The 19,975-nt window shown below is 40.7% G+C and overlaps 1 protein-coding gene across 1 annotated transcript; it reads left to right on the top strand.

Annotated features, from left to right (window-relative positions):
- The first annotated feature begins 1,118 nt into the window (after window positions 1-1,118).
- Window positions 1,119-19,934, top strand: appl2 (adaptor protein, phosphotyrosine interaction, PH domain and leucine zipper containing 2). The gene is made up of 21 exons (XM_068723399.1): window positions 1,119-1,227; window positions 2,788-2,886; window positions 3,829-3,888; window positions 4,786-4,857; window positions 5,707-5,794; window positions 7,119-7,160; window positions 7,250-7,308; window positions 7,700-7,846; window positions 8,234-8,316; window positions 8,579-8,731; window positions 10,651-10,839; window positions 10,938-10,980; window positions 11,208-11,264; window positions 12,557-12,651; window positions 13,485-13,640; window positions 13,972-14,024; window positions 14,206-14,380; window positions 15,173-15,209; window positions 15,332-15,487; window positions 17,108-17,155; window positions 17,801-19,934. The coding sequence occupies exons 1-21, from the start codon at window positions 1,171-1,173 to the stop codon at window positions 17,927-17,929; spliced, it is 1,998 nt and encodes a 665-aa protein (XP_068579500.1). The 5' UTR covers window positions 1,119-1,170; the 3' UTR covers window positions 17,930-19,934.
- Window positions 19,935-19,975: the final 41 nt, after the last annotated feature.

The following is a 19,975-nucleotide window of genomic DNA, read 5'->3' as shown; positions in this document are numbered from 1 at the left end:
TAATATTTTGTTAAGGAAAATGTGGATCTATCAAAACTTGTATTAAATGCTGCCATAAAGAGTTCCACGCTTGAAAAACAGTCATTCTCAAATGATGAAATTTAATTTCGCAAATATTGTCGATTTTATGAGCTCCATTTTTAGACACATCTCACTTAATTTCACATAACTTGAGAATTCCCAATTGATGCTACTTTGTGCTTGTACTCCACTAAATTTCAGAGGGAGTAATCAGTCATATGTGACCAAGTTAGCTAATTTAATTACAAAATGAATGCAATTGTTATCAGTTACAGCTACTGAGAAAATCTGGTATTTGAATTGAATGTTGGTAATTACAAAGGGGTTGCATCCGAATATACATTTTGGTAAAAAGCTTAGAATATAACATTCCTTCTTTGTGTTGAGTCAGACAGTGTTGAGAACTGTATGATGTTTACACAGCCTGGTTTATGTTTTTAGGACTTTTCAGCTTTATTGTCCACTTTAAAACATTTCTTAGAGAAGCAATCAACAAGTAATCAAATCTATAGTGTTACATTATTTTGATGAAGTGATTACAATAGTTAAATCAATTAATTAGTATCAAAACTATAATAATATTATACATAACATATTACAAAGATGTCGCCTCCATTATGAGTACATGTTACTGTTAATATTTCTGTACTTTTAGATTTCAGTAAAGGATCTGACCAGCCAAAGAATTTAGTATATTTTGATCTTGTTATAGTATTGTATTGTTCTGGTGTGATGTTGTGCAATCAGTCAAAGTATTTTTTCAAATGACGAATATCGTTTTATTTAAATTAAACTTTGCAATTCTTCATATGTCCACATGGGGTCACTGTTGATACTGAAATGGTAAAAACGTTACACGTAGCCTACATCTACTATAACAGTCAACCGCTAACTGGCCATCGAAAAATCTCATCACATCTTCAGAAAATAATCTAATTAAAAATAAAACCATACAAATATTTAGTTTGCAGTTAAAGTGGAGCTGTTTTTTAACTATTCACTGTGCTCTCAACGGCTGCGGATGAGATCAGACCGGGCCCGCCTCCAACTCCTACGTGGTCCTCTCACCCGCGCAGAGGCCTCTGGGAAACCGAGTCCACGCGTTAAATAATTCAAGCTCTCGTTCCTTCTCCTCCAACAGCTAACAAGATGCCGGCCGTACATCACAAACTGCTCCTGGAGGAAGCTCTGCAGGACAGCCCTCAGGTAGGCCTGTGCCTCCCCGCTATAACCATAGTGTGGTTAATACTGCTAATCACAATTATCGGCGTTCATGTGTCTGTGTTTTGTTTACAAAGCTACCGCCCGCCACAGGGCGACTCTCCGATATGCTGGTGTATATTTAGACTCGCATCACCGTGGGAGCCGTCACGAGCATAGCTCAACCAGATATCCTGCAATGTTTCAATTCTCTAATATCGTGTGAAGTTATATTTTTGGGGCTAGACCCTGTCCCGGGAGCTGAACTGGGCCTTACCCACAGAATGTGGGAGGGGTTTCCATTATCGGACTCCACTAGCTTGCATCAGTGGTAGCTGTCAGCAGTGAATAGCAGATGATGTTTGATGCTTAAAGGTCTACAGGAGTGCAGTTAAGTTATTAAAGTTGCACTAGGCCTCGTGCATGGTTATCGGTGAGGGTGACGTGTAATGCAGGACAGTATTTGCTGTAGTGCTCCTCTAATGTAGGCTACATTTAGATGTAGCCTACATTCTCTGCTTTTAGTTGCATCACTCCTTTCCTAGACTCCTTGATAGTTCTGCTTAAGTGCAACCCAATGCTAGATGGTTATGTCTGTCTTTATGGGGGGTTTTTTTGCTACAAAATGCTTTTTCTCTTAACATGAAATAGGGCACACAAAGGTTGACAGATCATTTCTTTTTGGTGTGAAATGGCTCTCAGTCAACTGGAGTGAACTGTGACCACACTCTGGCTGATGGGTGTGTTCCTTTCTGTATCTGCCCTCCCTTGCTGCACCTGTTTGTGGAAGAAGAAAGAAAAAAAAAAAAACTACACCCGGACAGGATTTTCTCAGTTTGCATAGTCAGCCTGCAGTAAAATCATGATGCCTTTTTTAGTTTCACTTCCGAGCTGCACTTCCATATATATTCCTCTGCATACTGCAGACTCATTTCTTTCACTCATTGTCTTATGACATCTTTCCTCCTCCAGCTTATTCATCTCTTTTATGAGTTTTTGACAAATTGTGCTTTGTTGTTTTTTTTAACTTAGGCACTATACAAGTTTGATGTTCATCACTAAAAGAAACATATCACAAGATTACAAGATGTCGAGCTCCACCTGATTTACCCTGATGAGCACAAACACAAACGTTTGATGTGATTTGTTGAAACACGCTTAAACTTATTTGCATAATGACTAATACACACCTGAGTATGATTTACAGTTAGTGATGCAACCTATAGTTATGCATTTTTTCTATAAAATGTCAGAATATTGTGAAAAATACAGGTTTTAATTTGTCAAACTCAGACTGCTGAAGCCTCGTATAGACTTCACTTAAACTTCAGAACATTTGCACACAGAATGAGGCCCTTTTGATTTAGTCTGCGGTTACTTCCGTTGGAATCGGTAACGGTTAACGGTAGGAATGACTCCAGCAAGTAAAACCTGTTTCAATGTTTATGTGGGCACCTCACCGCTGCTAGCCACTAAGACAGACTTGGAGAAACCTACCCTTTTTATAAGTTAATTCGTCTATTGTCTCATCTGTTCATAAGGGTGTGTGAATGTTTTCTTCCACAGACTCGCTCCCTGCTCAGCGTGTTTGAGGAGGATTCTGGGACGCTTACAGACTACACCAACCAGCTGCTACAGTCCATGCAGCGTGTGTTTGGAGCCCAGGTACTAAACAAAACACAAACAGATGCACGAATACACAGACTCTGTTCCCTTTGCCGTGTGTGGCTCTGATTTAATAGCAACTACCGAATTGCAAATGTCTTCAAATTTGTCACAAATGTCCATCTGGACTCAAAACACATTTTTTGGCCTTAAGCATTCATATGCTAATCATGCCAATTCCTCACAAACGTCCAATAGCATAAAATGATGGATGTGATGAGATTTTGGGCATGTAAACCTCAACGTGACTAGTTAGCGGAGGCATACAACCGCTAGGCAGTAATTCTAGTTTTACGTCTGAACAAGAGTCAAAACTTTATCTGGTTGAAGATGACTTGGGGTTAAACGTTAGTAGAGGGTTGATTTTGTTTGCACTTAAGAGAAGATGGTCCTTCTGAATAGACGAATGCCAAACTAGGATATTTTATTTTTTTATCCTCACAAATGCAAACTGAAGAATAAATGATGTACTGAAGGTTATTGTAGAAGGAGCAGAGAACCTTTAGTTTAGCAGCTGAAATGGAGGTACCGTGCTTCTGTACAATTGACTGATTTTCGGTAAGTGGTGTGAAACTCCTCTTGTGCTGTCGGGGTGTACATTCTTTGTTCTCTGGAGAAGATGATGCCAAATTGAGCGACACGCTTAAACGTTGCAGTCCCAAAACATGCTTAATTTTCCTCCTGAAAACGTACACAGCCTGTGTAACGTGACGTCAGACCTTTCCTCAACCAATAACCGTTCACCGGTAGAGTTGGCATTGATGTGACTCGTCATCACCTTGTGCTTTTCCAAGGAATTTCATCTGAACCCTCATTCACCTGTTGTCCATTTATTTTCCTTTTTATTCCTTTTGAGACTGAAAAGAGAGAGTGAGAGAAATGTAGAAGCTAAAGTAATCCTTTCTGTTCGCTTTGCTTTTTGCCTCTGTCTGCCCCCTACAGAGTGAGATGGGATTGGCCACGGAGCAGCTCTCACAGCAACTTCTGGATTATGAGAAGAAAGTAAGCATGGGTGCCATGCTTTTTGGGACATGTCTCTGCCACTTTTCTTGTGTCAGCTTGATTTTCCTTCTGCACCCTCTGTGAACATTGTCCTCTGAACGGCCGGCCGCTGTAGTCCAGATAACAGAAGAGAGTAGTCGACGAAAATGGCGGCCGTGCTTGTCAGTCGCCTTCAATTATCACCCTTTTCTCAAAGCAGTGATCTTAACGAGCAGCAGTGAGTGGTGCTTGAAGTGGCTACTTTGTATTGTCCTACTCATAGCTAATGTGGTTGAGTTATTCAAGTAACTCTGCTAATGGGCTCCTGCAGTTATATGCATGATTGCATTAAGAAAAACACAGAAAGAGATGCATTTTCCTTTCTCTCCATGTCGTGTGTGAGTTTGCATGTGTCTGCCAGACCTCGTATTTGCATGTGTGTCTTAATGAAATCTCTGTGCGTGGCATAACCTTGAAGTAGAAGTGCCTCTCTGTTGGCGATCTATCATGGGGTTTTGTTTTATGCAGCCAACGAGAGCTACAAAATAGAAAAGTTGCTGAAGTCAACAGAGCAGGTCTATTAAATCATGCTAACAAAAATAAAAAGAAGAAGAAGATTTGTGCATCAGTTGGCTTTCTGGATTGCAGAGTGAATGTTGGATGGATAAAAAAAACTGCAATGACCAGTAATGGATGCACTTTTAGCTCCTTTTAAGCAAGACTTAAAACTCAGCATCTTAGCATGGGGGTTATTAGAATCTTTGGCCTTATTCCATGAAAGGAACGTGCCGGAAATCCTGGCTTAGCAGGCTATTTATTTCCTTACTTCTTGGCTCCTATTGTAGGCTCGATCTATGCAACATGATGCGGTTTCAGGGTGTAAACTTGTTCCCCCTCCCTTCTTCTTCTTCTATCTAGAATTTTGCTCTTGGAAAAGGTGATGAAGAAGTAATCGTCACGCTGCAGAACTTTGCCAAAACTGTAGGAGAGGTGAGCTGCATTTGTATTTGTGCATATTTATCTGCGAGAGGGACGATAAACCACTGCATGGTGAGTAGTCGGTTCTTTATCGTGTAGCACCTGTGCTCCACTAGCATGCTGGTGAAAAGACCTGACCTTTAACCTCGCTGTAAGACCGCATCTGATTGTATACAGATGCTAAGAGGGGATACGATGCCTATCACAGTGAATGGATGGCTGGAAGGAGGGGGTCCAGTTGTATAGACTAAACAGATGGGCCTGTCACTGTCAGACGTGGGGGTCCACAAGCCTGTCCAGTCAGCACTCAACAGGATTTAGGACGTACCAATCCACACACACACACACATATGCTCGGAGGACAGGGGTTGATTGTTTGCTTGACCTTTACCTCATGATTTACAGCAGAGAACTCCTTTCACAATGAGAATTAGGCCTAATGCTGCACCTGATCCGGTGAACTTTAGCACTTGCTCAATCGTTCAGATAAACCTGGATGTCATCTCGTTAGCGTAGCTCGTTGATGTTATTCGTGGAGAATTCTATCAGGATTTCCTGGTGTGTGCGATGTGTGCTTCTGTTTCCAATATCGCAGTAAACAAAAGGTTTTTATTATTTTCTTCAAGAAATGTTTCACAATATGGGCTCTTTATGGTGTGGCAGACTCATTGTCTGCAGTTATGCACCCATTTCGCTCAAAATGCTACTTTCCAGCTCGCTGCAGGAATAATAACTGGCAAATGTGTTACTGTAAATATTGAAATAAATTGAAATCCCCCAATATGTTTGGCAAGGGTACATCTTTTGTTTGTTTCCTTGTGCAGTGCATGACATTTTTGTCTTTTTTTTTTTGTCGTCCAGCTGAACAAGCTCCACTCTGATCTAGCCAACCAGATGGCCGACAGCATGGTTTTCCCCTTGATCCAGTTCAGAGAGAAAGACCTTACAGGTAGGGACACACACACACACACACACACACACACACACACACACACACACACACACACACACACACACACACACACACACAAATATTATTATTATTATTATTATTATTATTATTATTATTATTTATTTATTTATTTATTTTTTTATTTTTTTCAAAGTATGTTGAGGGCCTTTATGACCAAGTTAACTGTCGAAAAATGACAGATAAGGAGGAGAAGAGGGAATGACTCAGAGTAAGTTAGGAATTGATATAATTCTGGATAAATGTATATTCTGTTCAGTGGCTGCATTTGATAGTTTTAAAATGGTGTTTTTAAATGCACTATAGAGACACAGCGCCCATAAGTCCCGCCCACACCGGAGGAGACAACAATTAATCGCTCCCCATTGACTTTCACTCCGTTCCAAATCGCATGTTTTTTCTTTTTACTTTATAGTTCATACTGCAGCGCTGCATATTACAAAATATTTTTCTCACACACTAAATAGTATGGATATTGGAAAGCAGTATTTGCTGCTGTGTGGTGGAATACATTACCAACAGGGTAAATAACCCAGAACTAAGTTTTTAGAAGCTGCCAAACTGAGAAACAGAGGATAGAGGCAATAAATTCTGAGGCATCAGAAGGAAGAATGTGAAAACTGGGAGATCCTGACGCTCAACATGTCTGATGTTAAAGTGTGCAGCAAGCTTTTTGTCCAAAAGTCAGTTTTAGGCTAATTACGTTTCACTAAGGTAAGTGAAAGCATCTTAACAGTAAATTGTGTCATTTTAGTTATCAGCTGCATCTCTGGTAAACTAATGGTGCTAAAATAATCCATTTGCTCGTGGTTCACAGAAGTCCGTATTTCTTTTAAAGAAGATAAGAATTTTGCTCACAATGATCGATGTGGATTCTCGCCTACAGCACAAATCTGAAAGCCTTTTGAAGAAACCGTGAGATTAAACACGGGAACCAACCCTGCTAGATAGGATCTCAGAGGATCAGCAAACAGGAAAGCAGCAGGACAATGCAGTAAAATTGTGCTTGCTCGGCAGAGCAAACGTAACTACCCAAATTGACAACGCATACAAACAGTGATTATGTGAAATAGTGAAATAATGTAAAATTGTGTAATTTTCTGTTCTTTTGCGCCATTTCTTTCCACTTAAAATCACCTAATAGTGTTCACTTTATTAAAGCAAATATATTTTCAAAACAAACCTGTGACATTCATCCACAATTCTAAAATGTAAAGGACTCAGTTTGATCAGTGCATTTTTTCACGTTGTGGATCTATTTTAGATATTCTAACAAAACTGCATATACTTTTGAATCTTTCAGAGATAAGCACGCTGAAGGAAATATTTGGCATCGCCACTGATGGTAAGTAGATATCACTAACTGATTTTTAGAAAAGCATTATTTTGCAGTTACTATCTGATCCTCCATGTTCTTCCTCTACTCTCCTGCAGAGCACGAGGCAGCGATGGTCAAATACAGCCGACTGCCCAAGAAGAGGGAGAATGAGAAGGTAGACTTTCAACCCGAAAGCTGTAAAAAAAAAAAAAAAAAAAAAGACTTACAAATGAAGTAATACTCGCTAATAATATTAGCATTTGAAATACAAATAGATGGAATTAACCAGCAGGTCCCACAGTTTTAGTCAGACTGTAACAACACCATGACCTATAGTGGCTGCAGAGCAAAGATTGCTTTGTTGTTTACTTCTATTGAATGCGTCGGCAAGTCTTGTTAGACGTTCAAGATAATGTGACTGAGCTGCTTATTTGTATGCGTGTGTGAGAGTATGATAATTATTTGCATATGTATGAGTGTGTGTGTGCAGAGCTTGATAGTGAGTTTATGCTGGATATATATATCTGCTGTGTAGTTGCATGTTTAACCCTCTCCCGTCTGGACAGCTGAAGTCAGACTTGGTGAAGGAGGTGGCGTACACTAGAAGGAAGCAGCACCAGGCCTCACTGCAGTATTACTGCGCCCTCAACGCCCTGCAGTATCGCAAGAGAGTAGCGATGCTCGAACCCATGCTGGGCTACACACAGGCACAGGTACTGAGCAGCTGTTGGCCTGCAAACTAGGTCAGAGCACATTATCATATCAGTATTCAAATTCAGTAGTCAAAAATGAGAAGCAATTTCCTCATTGGAACTGAATTGGTTTGCAAATGTCAGTTGAAAATGTCCATGCATTTCAAACGACTGAGAGACAAAAAAAACATTTTATAAAGTCTGTAATCTGTTCACTATTTTCGTCCATTTTACAGACGAATAATTAAGAAGATAAACAGCAAATTACTAAAAAAATAATCATTAGTTGCAGCCGTACATGTGATCAAGTGATTATCTGTTTCTATAAATGTCTATCAATTAAAGGTATAACTATAAAAATCAACAAAATACAAGCTGAATTGCTCATTATTACCTTTTACTTCTCAGATCAGCTTCTTCAAGAAAGGCATTGAGCTGGTGTCAAAGAAGATGGACAACTTTCTCTCCTCCGTGTCCAACATGACTCAAAAGTAAACACTCGCCTCGTTAACATTCGCGCAGCAAATGTGATGAACCATAGCTTTGGTATTAACCGTATAAAATAATGTGCTTTTCTGTGTATGATCCTAAACAGAAACAGCTATACTGTGATGTTCTGCAGTAGTAGTTTTGGTTAGCCTTCTCACGCATTGCAGCTGTGATTTTACTGAATAGTAATCAATATTTAGCATCTTAATGCCATAAAAAGTTCAAATGCATTCGTCTGTATTTAAACTTTTTCCCCCTGTCTAGTATCCAGGCCCAGCTCGACACGGAGGCAGAGACCATGCGTGGGTCCCAGAGGGAGTTTCTGTCTGTGGAGGACACGGTCTATATGCCAGATAAGGACACTGAGCCTGTCAATCGCACGCTCATCCAGAAGGCTGGCTACCTCAACATTAGGAAGTAAGATTAATTGCGCTCATTATGACTTTATCGTGAATCGAAGGACGCTTCCTGTCCACGTAGCTTTCCTCGCTAGTCGTCTAAATGTTCAAGGATGTCTTTTGGGCGGAGGGATACAGCTGAGCGACTTGCTTTGACTCTGTCCTCATTTTACATATGTGACAATTTAACAATTAAGTCTGGCGCAATAGACGGGGCAATCAGTGGTATGTGGTGAATCTTAAATCTCTAAATAACCAAACACAACATTGAAAAAACATTGAAAAAAAAAAAAAATGTTGCTTCTCTTGCAAGAGTTGCTCACAATACGCATGACCACAGTAAACAATAAGTCTGTCACATCAGACAAGGTGCGTCAGGTAACGTGTTGACAGTGTGCGCTGTCAGCTCATAGCACAGTGGATGTATGAGAAGGGAAACTTCCTTAATGGCTTCAGGGGGCAGAACTGCAGCGTAGCCCGCAATGTGATTTAGTGAAATGTCAGCGCTGTCAAACTCTGTCTCTCGCTCATATATATCCAAAATCTATGACAAATGTCTGTGACACCAGAGAAAAGGTTTCCACAGAATGCCATTCTGTTTAATGACACACACCGCCAGCAGCATCAAACGCTTGTCAAACGCCGAGTCCAGAGAACATTTGCTATTTCGACTGCTTTCTCAATATTAAGGCTCTCAGTCACCCACGGCAGCATGAGACGTTCATTTTGATATTAATCAAAGGAAATTTATCCAGGAATATTTTTCAAACTGAATGTAGAAGCGGAAGGCTTTCAGGTGAGCAATTTAAATGAGTCATACACGTGTCACTTTGTTTTGGAACGGAGTGAGTCAAAGTTAAATTATATTGTAGTTTATTTTTTATATGCAAAGTCCTGAAAAAAGAAAATATCTAGCTGTTTCCAAGCCTTTAAATGTAACGCTACTCTGTTGCAATTGGATGAAATAAAAGTCAGTGGGGCCACAATAATAGAGAATAAAAAGGACTTCAGCTAATATATAATGACAGCAGCAGAGGGTTTCAGTGAACGCATAAAAACAGTTCTTTTTGATATGTTAAACCTCCTTGAAGAAAGAAAAGATCTCAATAAGCAGAGTATTATTTAACGAGGACTGATGGACAATATGAGGCAATGTGGCCGTTGTAAAGGTCTGCTTGTTTATTTTAGTTATAAGCACGGTGACACACTATCATTTGCAGGAAAAAACACACCTAGGTCCGGCCACCCGCGGTCAAAACCACCGGTGAAACACACTGTTAGCGGATGTAACGATCTTCAAAAAGGCACATTAGTCGCTCGCACTGTCATAACCACAGGGGTTATAAAATAGAGCACGGTTTAAATTAGTGGCGGTATTTTACCGGCAGAAACATTATAAGTTAGTATGACAAAATTTGCCAAACTCTGGAAAGTAAAGGAGAGCTCAGCCAGCATCCAGCACCCATGTAAAGAAGCCGTGGACGATATGCTAGACTCTACAGAGTACTACAGCCCCATCCCCTTCGCTGCACAGAGCACTGGTCACTTGTTCATTCAAAGTTCATAGCTGTCCCCAAACCCCTTCTATTCCATCCTTAGTCTGCTGCAGTCATTGTGTTTTATCCACAGACTCAGCTGCCAGAGGCTCTAGGTTCTAAAAAAGCCTTCTTTTTGTATTTAATACATTGACATGTCTGATTTGACAGATTATGTCATTTCTTCTAAATTCTTAGGCAGAATGTGCTGCAAAAGCCAAAGTATGTTTGTGATCGTTCTCACAAAACCTGTACAGGGAGAAGGACATAAAAGACGCTGCTTGCATTTCTTCATTTTGAACTGTGAGAAAGGAATCTCCATCACTTCCTTGACATTCTTACTCTACATGTAGCCCTCTTCACCCATTCATCTTTTTATTCACTTGTTGTGCCCCTTCTCCAGTAAAACGGGGCTGGTGACCACAGCCTGGGACCGACTGTACTTCTTCACCCAGGGAGGGAACCTCATGTGTCAGCCGCGTGGGGCGGTGGCAGGGGGCATGGTGCTGGACCTGGACAACAGCTCCGTCATGGCTGTGGAGTGTGAAGACAGACGCTACTGTTTTCAGATAACTTCCCCCTCAGGCAAAACGTATGGACACTTTCCTACATAGCCAACAGTGACAATAATGCGCACACACTATTGGATGCATTTTATTTAATTCTCTCCATTGCCATCAATGCTTCCAGGTCAATGATTCTACAAGCGGAGAGCAAAAGGGAATATGAAGAAGTAAGTGTCCTTACTTCTTATTGTTTTACATCGTCACCACAAATACATCTGCTGGTCCAAACATGTCATATAGCAATGGAGGAGCTGTCGAGACTTATTTGTGTGGTTTTCATATTAGGTTTTGTGCTGCGACACATCTGACTGGCTCGTCACAGTCTAATGATTTCAGGTGGCTCGTGTCTGAGCTGGAGGAAGTGCTAATGTGGATCTCTGTGTTTCTTTCTCAGTGGATTTGTACCGTGAACAACATCTCCAGACAGATCTACCTGACTGACAACCCAGAGGTAACGCACACTCCAACACAATATCACAGCACACACACACACACACACACACACACACACACACACACACACTGCAAATAAAAAAATAAACATTTGATCTATTTGTTGTTTCACCACTTCAGATTAGATAGATTTATATCAATTAATAAAACAACAATAACCATTAAAATGAACAGTAAATGTATACAGCTAATTTTAAATAAAACCAATAGATAAGTAAATATATTTTTGAGGAGTAGGCAGAACACGTATACGGTTATACCCCTTTCTATAACTTAAATGACTTAAAAAATGAACCTTTTGTTTATCACAAATCCACATAAAATATCTTAATATAGACAACAAAAAAATAAAAAAAAGCACAAAACATAATCAATGAGTGTCACAGTCACGAGAAAGACAAGTCCCCTTTACATAATTAGCTTGGGCTTTAATTAATAACTCATAATATGGGGAACTTATCCTCTGTTAAGGAGACACGCTGTACTGGAGTTGTCCCAGTGTTGACAACTAGACCAGCCTTGTGTCTCACAGCTGTTGCCTTGGAAGCTTTTCAATCCCAGAGCCTTGCATGTTTGGAGGAGGGATTGTTCCATGAAAATGTTTATTCTTGAGAAACAGACTTTCGCTATGTCTGAAATTACTCTTGAAACTAGTTGAAACTTACTCTTATTTCCCTGTATGATAATTACGTGGTAGTTTACCGTAGAGTAAGTCATTATTAGAGATTTCACATTCATCACTGAGAGGTGTAGTGTTACAAAACAGCAAATCACATGCTTGTCCTCTCAGGATTTAGGAGATAAACTACTGTATATTTTCTGTTCCTTTGTGGGAACTTTTGATGGTGCGACATGGAATTCCCACAAAAGCTGGGAATTAAGTACTGCGCAGCAAATAGACAATGATTTCTAACACGGTTTATTTAGTTTAGTTGTTTTGAAATCTGTCGATTTGGAAAATGTGCCCACATTCTCTTCTAGTGTGGGTGTTCTTGCAAAACTCTATGTACTCATACTCATCTAAACGAACAAATATCTATCACAAGTCATAGTATAGTATGCCATTTACATAGTAATATTTTAGTATGTCATAAAAATAGCATAGAAAGTCTCAGTGTAGTAGTTAAAGTGTGGCTGAGATAGGGTAGAGAATTAGTGAGAGGAAATATGAACATTTGGTGATGTTTTGAATATTTGATGCATTCTTACACTATTTTACTGCTCTGGTTGTATAAATGACTTTCCTGCTGGTTCTAGAGATGCAGCAATGCTTCTGTTTGTTGTTGTTAGGCTGTGGCCATCCGACTGAACCAGACCGCTATCCAGGCAGTCACCCCCATCACCAGCTTTGAGAAGAGACCAGAGGGCTCGCCCAACCCCGACAGGTCAGGCATGCTGCTCCTCAATCATACTGCATCCTCTCCTGACGTTAATAATGAAATGCTTTTTATAGTGGCAAGCCTTATCATTTTGAAAACTGAGGACTAAGCTGCTCCGTCATTTTTTTGATTTGTATGTTTCATGCTTTTTGCATCGTTTTTGTTTTGGCTCTTAATGTCAGTATTGTGGAATGTTTTTCTTTGTGTCTGTGCAGCACTGTAAACATCACAGCTTCCTCTATATGTATTTGTTCTTGGTGTACAAAGTGATACTCCAAATTGATAACGGTTTGCTTCAGGACGGAAGGAAGAATACATTTGCGAGCTGTGATTACTGAGCTATGAACACACAAAACATTTTGTATCTTTTCCGCTAAATCTAACAGTTTGCAATAAGTGGTCACTTGACTGTTCACTAAAAGGCTTCTTTGAACAGGGATTGCCCAATTATATCTTAGCAACAGCATATAAACATCACAGGCAGCAATGTTGAGCTCTGAATTACTCTGCATGTTGAAGTGCTGTGCATGTGGCTCTAATTAGAGCAAATCTCCTTACAGTCTGTCCAGAAGCACAAGAGGAAAATGTGTGAGGAATAGCCTAGTTCAAACATTATGTTTGTCCGCTTTCACGTAATGCATGATTCACACCTTAGCATGTCCGGCTACCTAGCTTGTTACCTTGCATACATGGTTAACTCAAAGGTACTAGAGGATAAACAAGTAACTTTGTGTGAGTATTGCATTGAGAGACTTTCTAACATGTGGACCTTACCTTTTTAAGCTGAGTAGCGGGTGTTTTGAATGTTTACTTACATTCTATCTGTCTCACTCCTGAAGAGCGAAGCCAGGAGGTGTACATGCTGCCAGGAGTGGTTCCCAGAAGACGGGGGCTGCTCCGGAACCAGAAGACCTAATAGCCCCCGGGACACCTATTCAGTTTGACATCATGCTGCCGGCCTCTGAGTTTCAGGACCAGAACAGAGCCGGAGGGAGGTGAGGGAATAACTGGGGCAGGAAGTGTGTGTGTGTGTGTGTGTGTGTGTGTGTGTGTGTGTGTGTGTGTGTGTGTGTGTGTGTGTGTGTGTGAGTGTGTGAGTGTGTGAGTGTGTGAGTGTGTGAGTGTGTGAGTGTGTGAGTGAGTGAGTGAGTAGTACCGGAACAACGAGTGCTGGTGGGTGATGATGTTGATTTCCGGAAAGTTGGCCACATAGTGGTTATTCTATTATTTCCAGGAAGCCGAATGCTTCTTAATGGCTCAATGCAGCAGTTTAATTGTTTTTTGTTGCGTGTGTGTGTGTGTGTGTATGTGCTTCCTTCCTGGCAGACGCACAAATCCGTTTGGAGAAACGGACGATGACTGTTCAACAGAAACTGACGGTAACCATTTTGCTTCCTCCCTCTAAATGCAGCGTAATGGTTGACTTTCTCTCCTGTGAAGCACTGTTTTGAGTTCTGCTTAAACTCATTGTTTGTGTACCAGGCGTTTACTTTCCTACATGAGTGCTGTTGAGTTAAGTGTTCATGCTGCGGACATATTCCTGTTTGTGTGTTTCCACAGACTCCCTCCTGCAGCAAGTATTTGCCGTGCGCTTCCAGGGCTCCATGGCGGTGCGTTGTGGCAACAACCAGGAGGTGATCTATGAGGCCATGAGGCAGGTGCTGGCTGCCCGGGCCATCCACAACATCTTCAGGACCACCGAGTCCCACCTCATGGTCACCAGCAGTAGCCTCAGGTAGAGTTCATCACCTATTTATGATTACATGAATACTACCTCTGAGGACAGTCAAAGACATCTGATTAGACCTCAGCATATAGAAATGGTGATGTTTCAATTATTGTTTTCTGCCAAGAATACTGATGTTTGTTAATTTACAGACATTCACCAGAGTCTGCGGACTTGTTACGGTATTACAGGTCGGAACATAGTGCAGTTTTTTGTTTTGTCAGCAATCTTTTGGTCCTCGTACTCTGTGGAGAAACCATTATCCTGTCTTAACGTTGCTACACAGCCTCGCATTGTTTTCTGCAACCAGTTAGAAATCTTTATTTTATTCAAATCTGTCTTCATAATTGAATAAACTGCATTCAGACTTTGTCGGGTTTGGACCTTGATCACAGATGTATTGTCCTGAAATCCTTTAGCCTCCCACACTGCACAACACAACAGGGAAACAATATGAAATATGTCCTTCTAAAACTTATTTACAGTATTACAGTTCATCTAACTTTATCTAGTTCTATGTCTTTCATATACAGAAAGTGCTATTGTGAAAGCCTGGCCTTCAAAATCCAAGCATTAATCAAACACAAATATCCTCAACAACCCTTCGTAAACCTCTTGGGTTATTGAGCTGTTGTATAATAACCCATTATTGATTCTCACATGTGTAAGTAGTTTCACCTTTCCTACGCGTTGTTCAAGCGGTTATCGGAGACGGACAAAAATCAGACCAATCCAAAGTTGATGCTTCATCCCTGCTGTGTTTTCAGACTCTTGTGTGTCTCTATTATGTCTTCACTATAGGTTGATTGACCCTCAGACTCAAGTTACAAGAATAAGTGTAAGTATGACAAAAGATATTAATCCCTTTCTCTGTTTTATGAAGAGGTTTTTAGTCATGTCCTCCAACTACATTTTTTTTTTTAAATCTTAATTCTGTCACTGTCCCTTCTCTCAACTCAGTTCCAGCTTGGAGAGGTGTGTCAGTTTGCGGCCCACCAGGAGAACGGGAGGCTGATGGGCTTCGTGGTTGAGGGCAGAGACTGGAGTGACGGAGACGAGGAGGGAGAGCCTTCGTTTAGCGCCTTCGTCTTTGAGAGCAACACCGAGGGCGAAAAGGTAGATACAGACACGTTGTTTACTGATGCACACATATACATATCAGGACGTCTGAAGGCTCTTAGAAAGTGTTAAAAGTTAATAAATCAGTCTAGCCACAACTAAGGCCCTTAAAATATCATGTTAAAAGTCATAAAAATCATTGTATAGTATGTTGTTAAAAATGTCTTAATGCAGACTGCCATGAAAAATGTATTTAAAAAAGTCAAAAGTCATCTAGAAAAGCGCTGTACAAGTACAGTCCGTTTACCATTATATCCATGAGGTAAGTGGATATGACAGTATAGTGTAAAAAGCAACGCTTGTATTTAAATTGGTTGTAATGATATAAACATGTTTAAGAACAGTGAGTATTTAAACTATGAAAGTATACAATTGTAAATTGAATTGACACTATATGACCGATTTAACTGGCCTTGAGGAAGGAACTATTTCTTGCGCGGTTGTTTGGGCGTACAATGTTCTGTGTCGCCTCACGGAGGAGGAAGCTGAAGCAGCTTGTGTCTCGGGTGTGAAGGCTCTGCAGTGATACTTCCTGAACTTTTCCTGACTCTTGAGGAGTAGAAGTCCTGGCTGGAGGGCAGGCTGGCACCAGGGATTGTCTCTGCAGCCCCGACTGTCCTTTTTGTAGCCTGTCCCCTTCCTTTTCGGTAGCTGAAACCAAAGCCACACAGTAATAGGTGTGCAGAGAACGACTCCTGAAGTAGCTTGAAGTTCCTGAGCTGGTGCGGGAAATACATCCTCTGCTGGGGACTCTTTCCTCATGGAGGGGTGTATCTTGATGTCCTGGGAGATTGTGGATCCCAGAAACCTGAAGGCTTCCACAGCAGACTCAGCGTTGTTCAGAATGGATGCAGTGTAGACGCGCTCCTCCTGAACTCCACTGTCATCTCCGTAGTGTTGAGCGTGTCCTGACCAAGTATACTGGACGCAGACTAGTCACCACCCCAGACGAGGACAGTGACTGTATCATCCGATCACCTGTTGACCCGGTCGGCAAATTGCAGGGGGCCCAACAGGGGTCCTGTGATGTCATTCAGGCGGGTCAACAGCACTGAGCACAGACATCCGGGTGATGGGCCTGTAGTCCTTTAACCATGAAATGGGAGCGTTTCTTGTGATACAAGAGTGTGTCAATCAGGAGTGGTGTGGTGCCATAAACATGTCATGGTAAAATAAAACATAACTTTTTTTTTATTAAAAAAAAGTCATAGTATGTCATAAAAATTGTCAAAAGTCATTGTGCAGAATGTCGTGAAAGATTTTCTAGAGAAACTAATTGTATAGTATGCCATGAAAAAAATCATATAAAAAGTCAAAGTATAGTGTGTCATTAAAAATAGCATTAGTGTAATATGTCATGAAAATCTTAAACTATAGTATTTGATTAAAATGTCATATAAGTCAAGATTTAATACGTTAATATGTCGCTGAGGTAACCGCTTAGATCTTAAAGTGGTGAAGAGGTCCTCAAATGTGTTCCATTGAGCTGATCCCTGTATATACTCTGTGTGTGTGTGTGTGTGTGTGTGTGTGTGTGTGTGTGTGTGTGTGTGTGTGTGTGTGTGTGTGTATATATTTATTTATTTATTAACTTTATCTCTTTGTCTTCATTCACAGATATGTTACACCATAAACTTGGCGAAGGACATTACAGAAGCCAAGAAGGTATCATAACCCATTACCATGTTTTTTTTATTAAGATGTTGATTTTTAATTAAGGCATAAACAGGAGGACAAAGTAGAATACAATTAAACAAACTGTATTCTAAACTGGCTTGGGAGTGTTCCCCTTAAGAGAGAAATGACTTTGTAAACATTAAAGTAATAAGACTTAGCTCAACTCTGGAACAGTCTCCTTGTGGATAACTTTTAAAAGAACGTAACACTAATCTTTTCACACAAAAACATTACTTTATTTTACCCACAATGTCATTTTATTTTGATCCATTTTAAATCGTTGTCTCTAAAGTCCTTTTTGCATCTGTCTTTATGTATATTTCTCTCATTTCAAAGCATATTTTTTTTAATGTGCTTTATCAACAAAGTTGTATTTAATTATTTATTCATGTTTTATAGTTTTACAACCATGAATCAGTTCTTTTTTAGTGTCTGAACAGAAAAATAAAATCTCTACACATTGGAGATATTAATGAAGGTGAATAGAAACACAACCACCAGTTGGTCAACGTTTGACCTCCTGTAGCCCTAAAGACATAAAGGATAAGTAGGTAGATTCAAAATGTATTGTCACAACTAATGGAATTCATAACACAAACAAATAAAGCGTATATCTTTTATTTTCTTTACAAGGACCCAGAGGCCCTGGCCCAGCTGATGAAGAACATGCCTCTAACTAATGACGGCAAATTCCTGCTGCTGGAGCCTGAGACGGGCGACACGAGCAATGGAGCAGAAGAAGACCTGGAGTCTGAAGCCTAGACTCTGCTAGGACGCAACAAAACCAACGAAGACCAGAACCACGGCCCCCCTCCTGCCCGGGAGAGGAGCCTCTCTAAGGCCGAAGGGGACATTAAGACTCTCTAGCCCTAACGCTGCGACTGTAACACCCGTATTCTAGAGTGTAGTTCACTTCCACCTATCCTGTGTTACTAGAGCTCCAGTTTTCTGCTGAACTGAAAGCAGAGAGAAGCGGATCTAATGGGTGCTTCACTAGATCCGCTTCTCTCCGGTCAGACTGTAGCGTGGCTCTTTGGATTCAGAGTTGTGTGAAGCCAACTGTGGGCGGTACGTCCATCAAAAGGGACACTATATAGGTACTGATTGTGTTTCATTGTCTGCTAACATCCCCAGCCCTCTAACAGAAGGTGAATCACTTCACTTTTAGGTTTACATAGTTTGAAGAGTTTATTCTTTTACTTTGTTTTACACGTTAACTTGTACTTAAGGCTCTTATGCAACTACTTCGGCGTTTACTTCTTAAGGTACAAAAAAGGTTATTGCAAATCCAAGGTCTGTTTAAAACGAGTGCAGTAATTGGGACATTTTAAGGATCTTGGAACACATTGCAGGACTTGAAACGGGTCAGTTCTGACTTTATTGATGTTTTTTGTTTTTCACCAATACCTGTACAAAACGAGTCCTAGATGATCTGTATGCAAGGTCCTCCTTGAGCAGCCCAACTCTTCTGTAGTGAAATTACAACGTTGTGCTGCGTTTCTTGAAAGCCTGTGTAAATATGAACTGTTCCAGTGTCTATATGATGTCTAATCAGAGCTACATTAAGAGCTTTCAGAGTCGATATGCGAGGACTGATGCGGTGCATGATTAAATAATAATGTTCTGTCCCTTCGCAGAAGATTAAAACATGTTTTAAATGTTACAGTAACGCATGTAGGCGGACCACAGTGTGGTGTTATGTACTCATTGAAAAGCAACTGGCTCGTTGTTTATACATATAAATACTAAACGGAACAGAAAACGTGAAGGAAGCGACTGATCCGAGGAATTCTGCTTGTCCTCACGATGTCAGTGCAGTTTTATTCCATTTCAGCCAGTTTGATCTGTACCACTAATCTCATGGACGGGCCCGTGGTGCACTGTGGGTAAATGTTTTTGTACTGTGTAATACAGACGGGGGTCAAAACCACTGACTTGACGTTGATCGTGACAGTTGCGTTGTGTTGGCTTGTCTGCTTGCTTTTTCTCCATCAGAGCTCTGGGTAGAACGTTTAACAAGGACGGACGTTAAATCGAGGACTGCCGGCTCTACTGTTGAAATAATTAGTTCTTGTGATGCTACTCATTGTCTTTAAAAAAAGGTTGACAGTCGGGGGAAATGCGCTTATTCGCTTTCTGGTGTAAAGTCAGATGAGATCGATTCGGTCTCCTCGTCTTACTCGTCTTAACTCTCTACCAGGAAGCAAAAGCGTGTATTTCCTCTAAAAGTCGACCGTTCGCTTTAAGCCATAACGGTTAACCAGTTCTCCTTCTTTAGCCTGATGTAAATGCGCATCGGCAGGTCTTCTGATGCTATAAAGAAACTGTTGTCCATCTCAAAGCCTTGTACCCTCCTTCCTTGAGTGCTGGTTGAAATGCTTCAATCACACCGTTAATAAAACTACAGCGATGCAAACAAACGAGCTCAGTGCTTCAGTCGACAGAAGTCGGACTTCTTTGTCCAACTTTACCGTCCAGTCAAGATCCCAAGTCCTCGTATTGTGGCCTGCTGCAGCTCATTACACGTATTACAGCTGTGCTGCAAACACGGCAAGTTAATAATGCACAGTCAGGAAAAATCTGGGTCCTCATTGTGTAGGAAATAAATGTCATTACTACAGCAGGGGCTGCATGTCCTCCCCTCTCCCTTTGTCTTCTTATAAATGGCTGCGGTTGAGAGTCCACTACCCATAAGGCTTTACACTTAATTAGTTTTCTGAAATCTATGCTAACAAACAATCTTTAATAAATACTTTACTCACGTCAATGTGTTTTTTCTCTACATTAGAACAAAGAGCATCAACACTA

The sequence above is a fragment of the Cebidichthys violaceus genome, unplaced genomic scaffold, assembly GCF_023349555.1.
Source record: "Cebidichthys violaceus isolate CVI_PGR_0920_01 unplaced genomic scaffold, fCebVio1.0.p SCAF_3, whole genome shotgun sequence".
Classification (NCBI taxonomy): domain Eukaryota; kingdom Metazoa; phylum Chordata; class Actinopteri; order Perciformes; family Stichaeidae; genus Cebidichthys; species Cebidichthys violaceus.
Note: the sequence above shows the minus strand (reverse complement) of the source record. Positions and strands in the feature narration are given on the sequence as shown.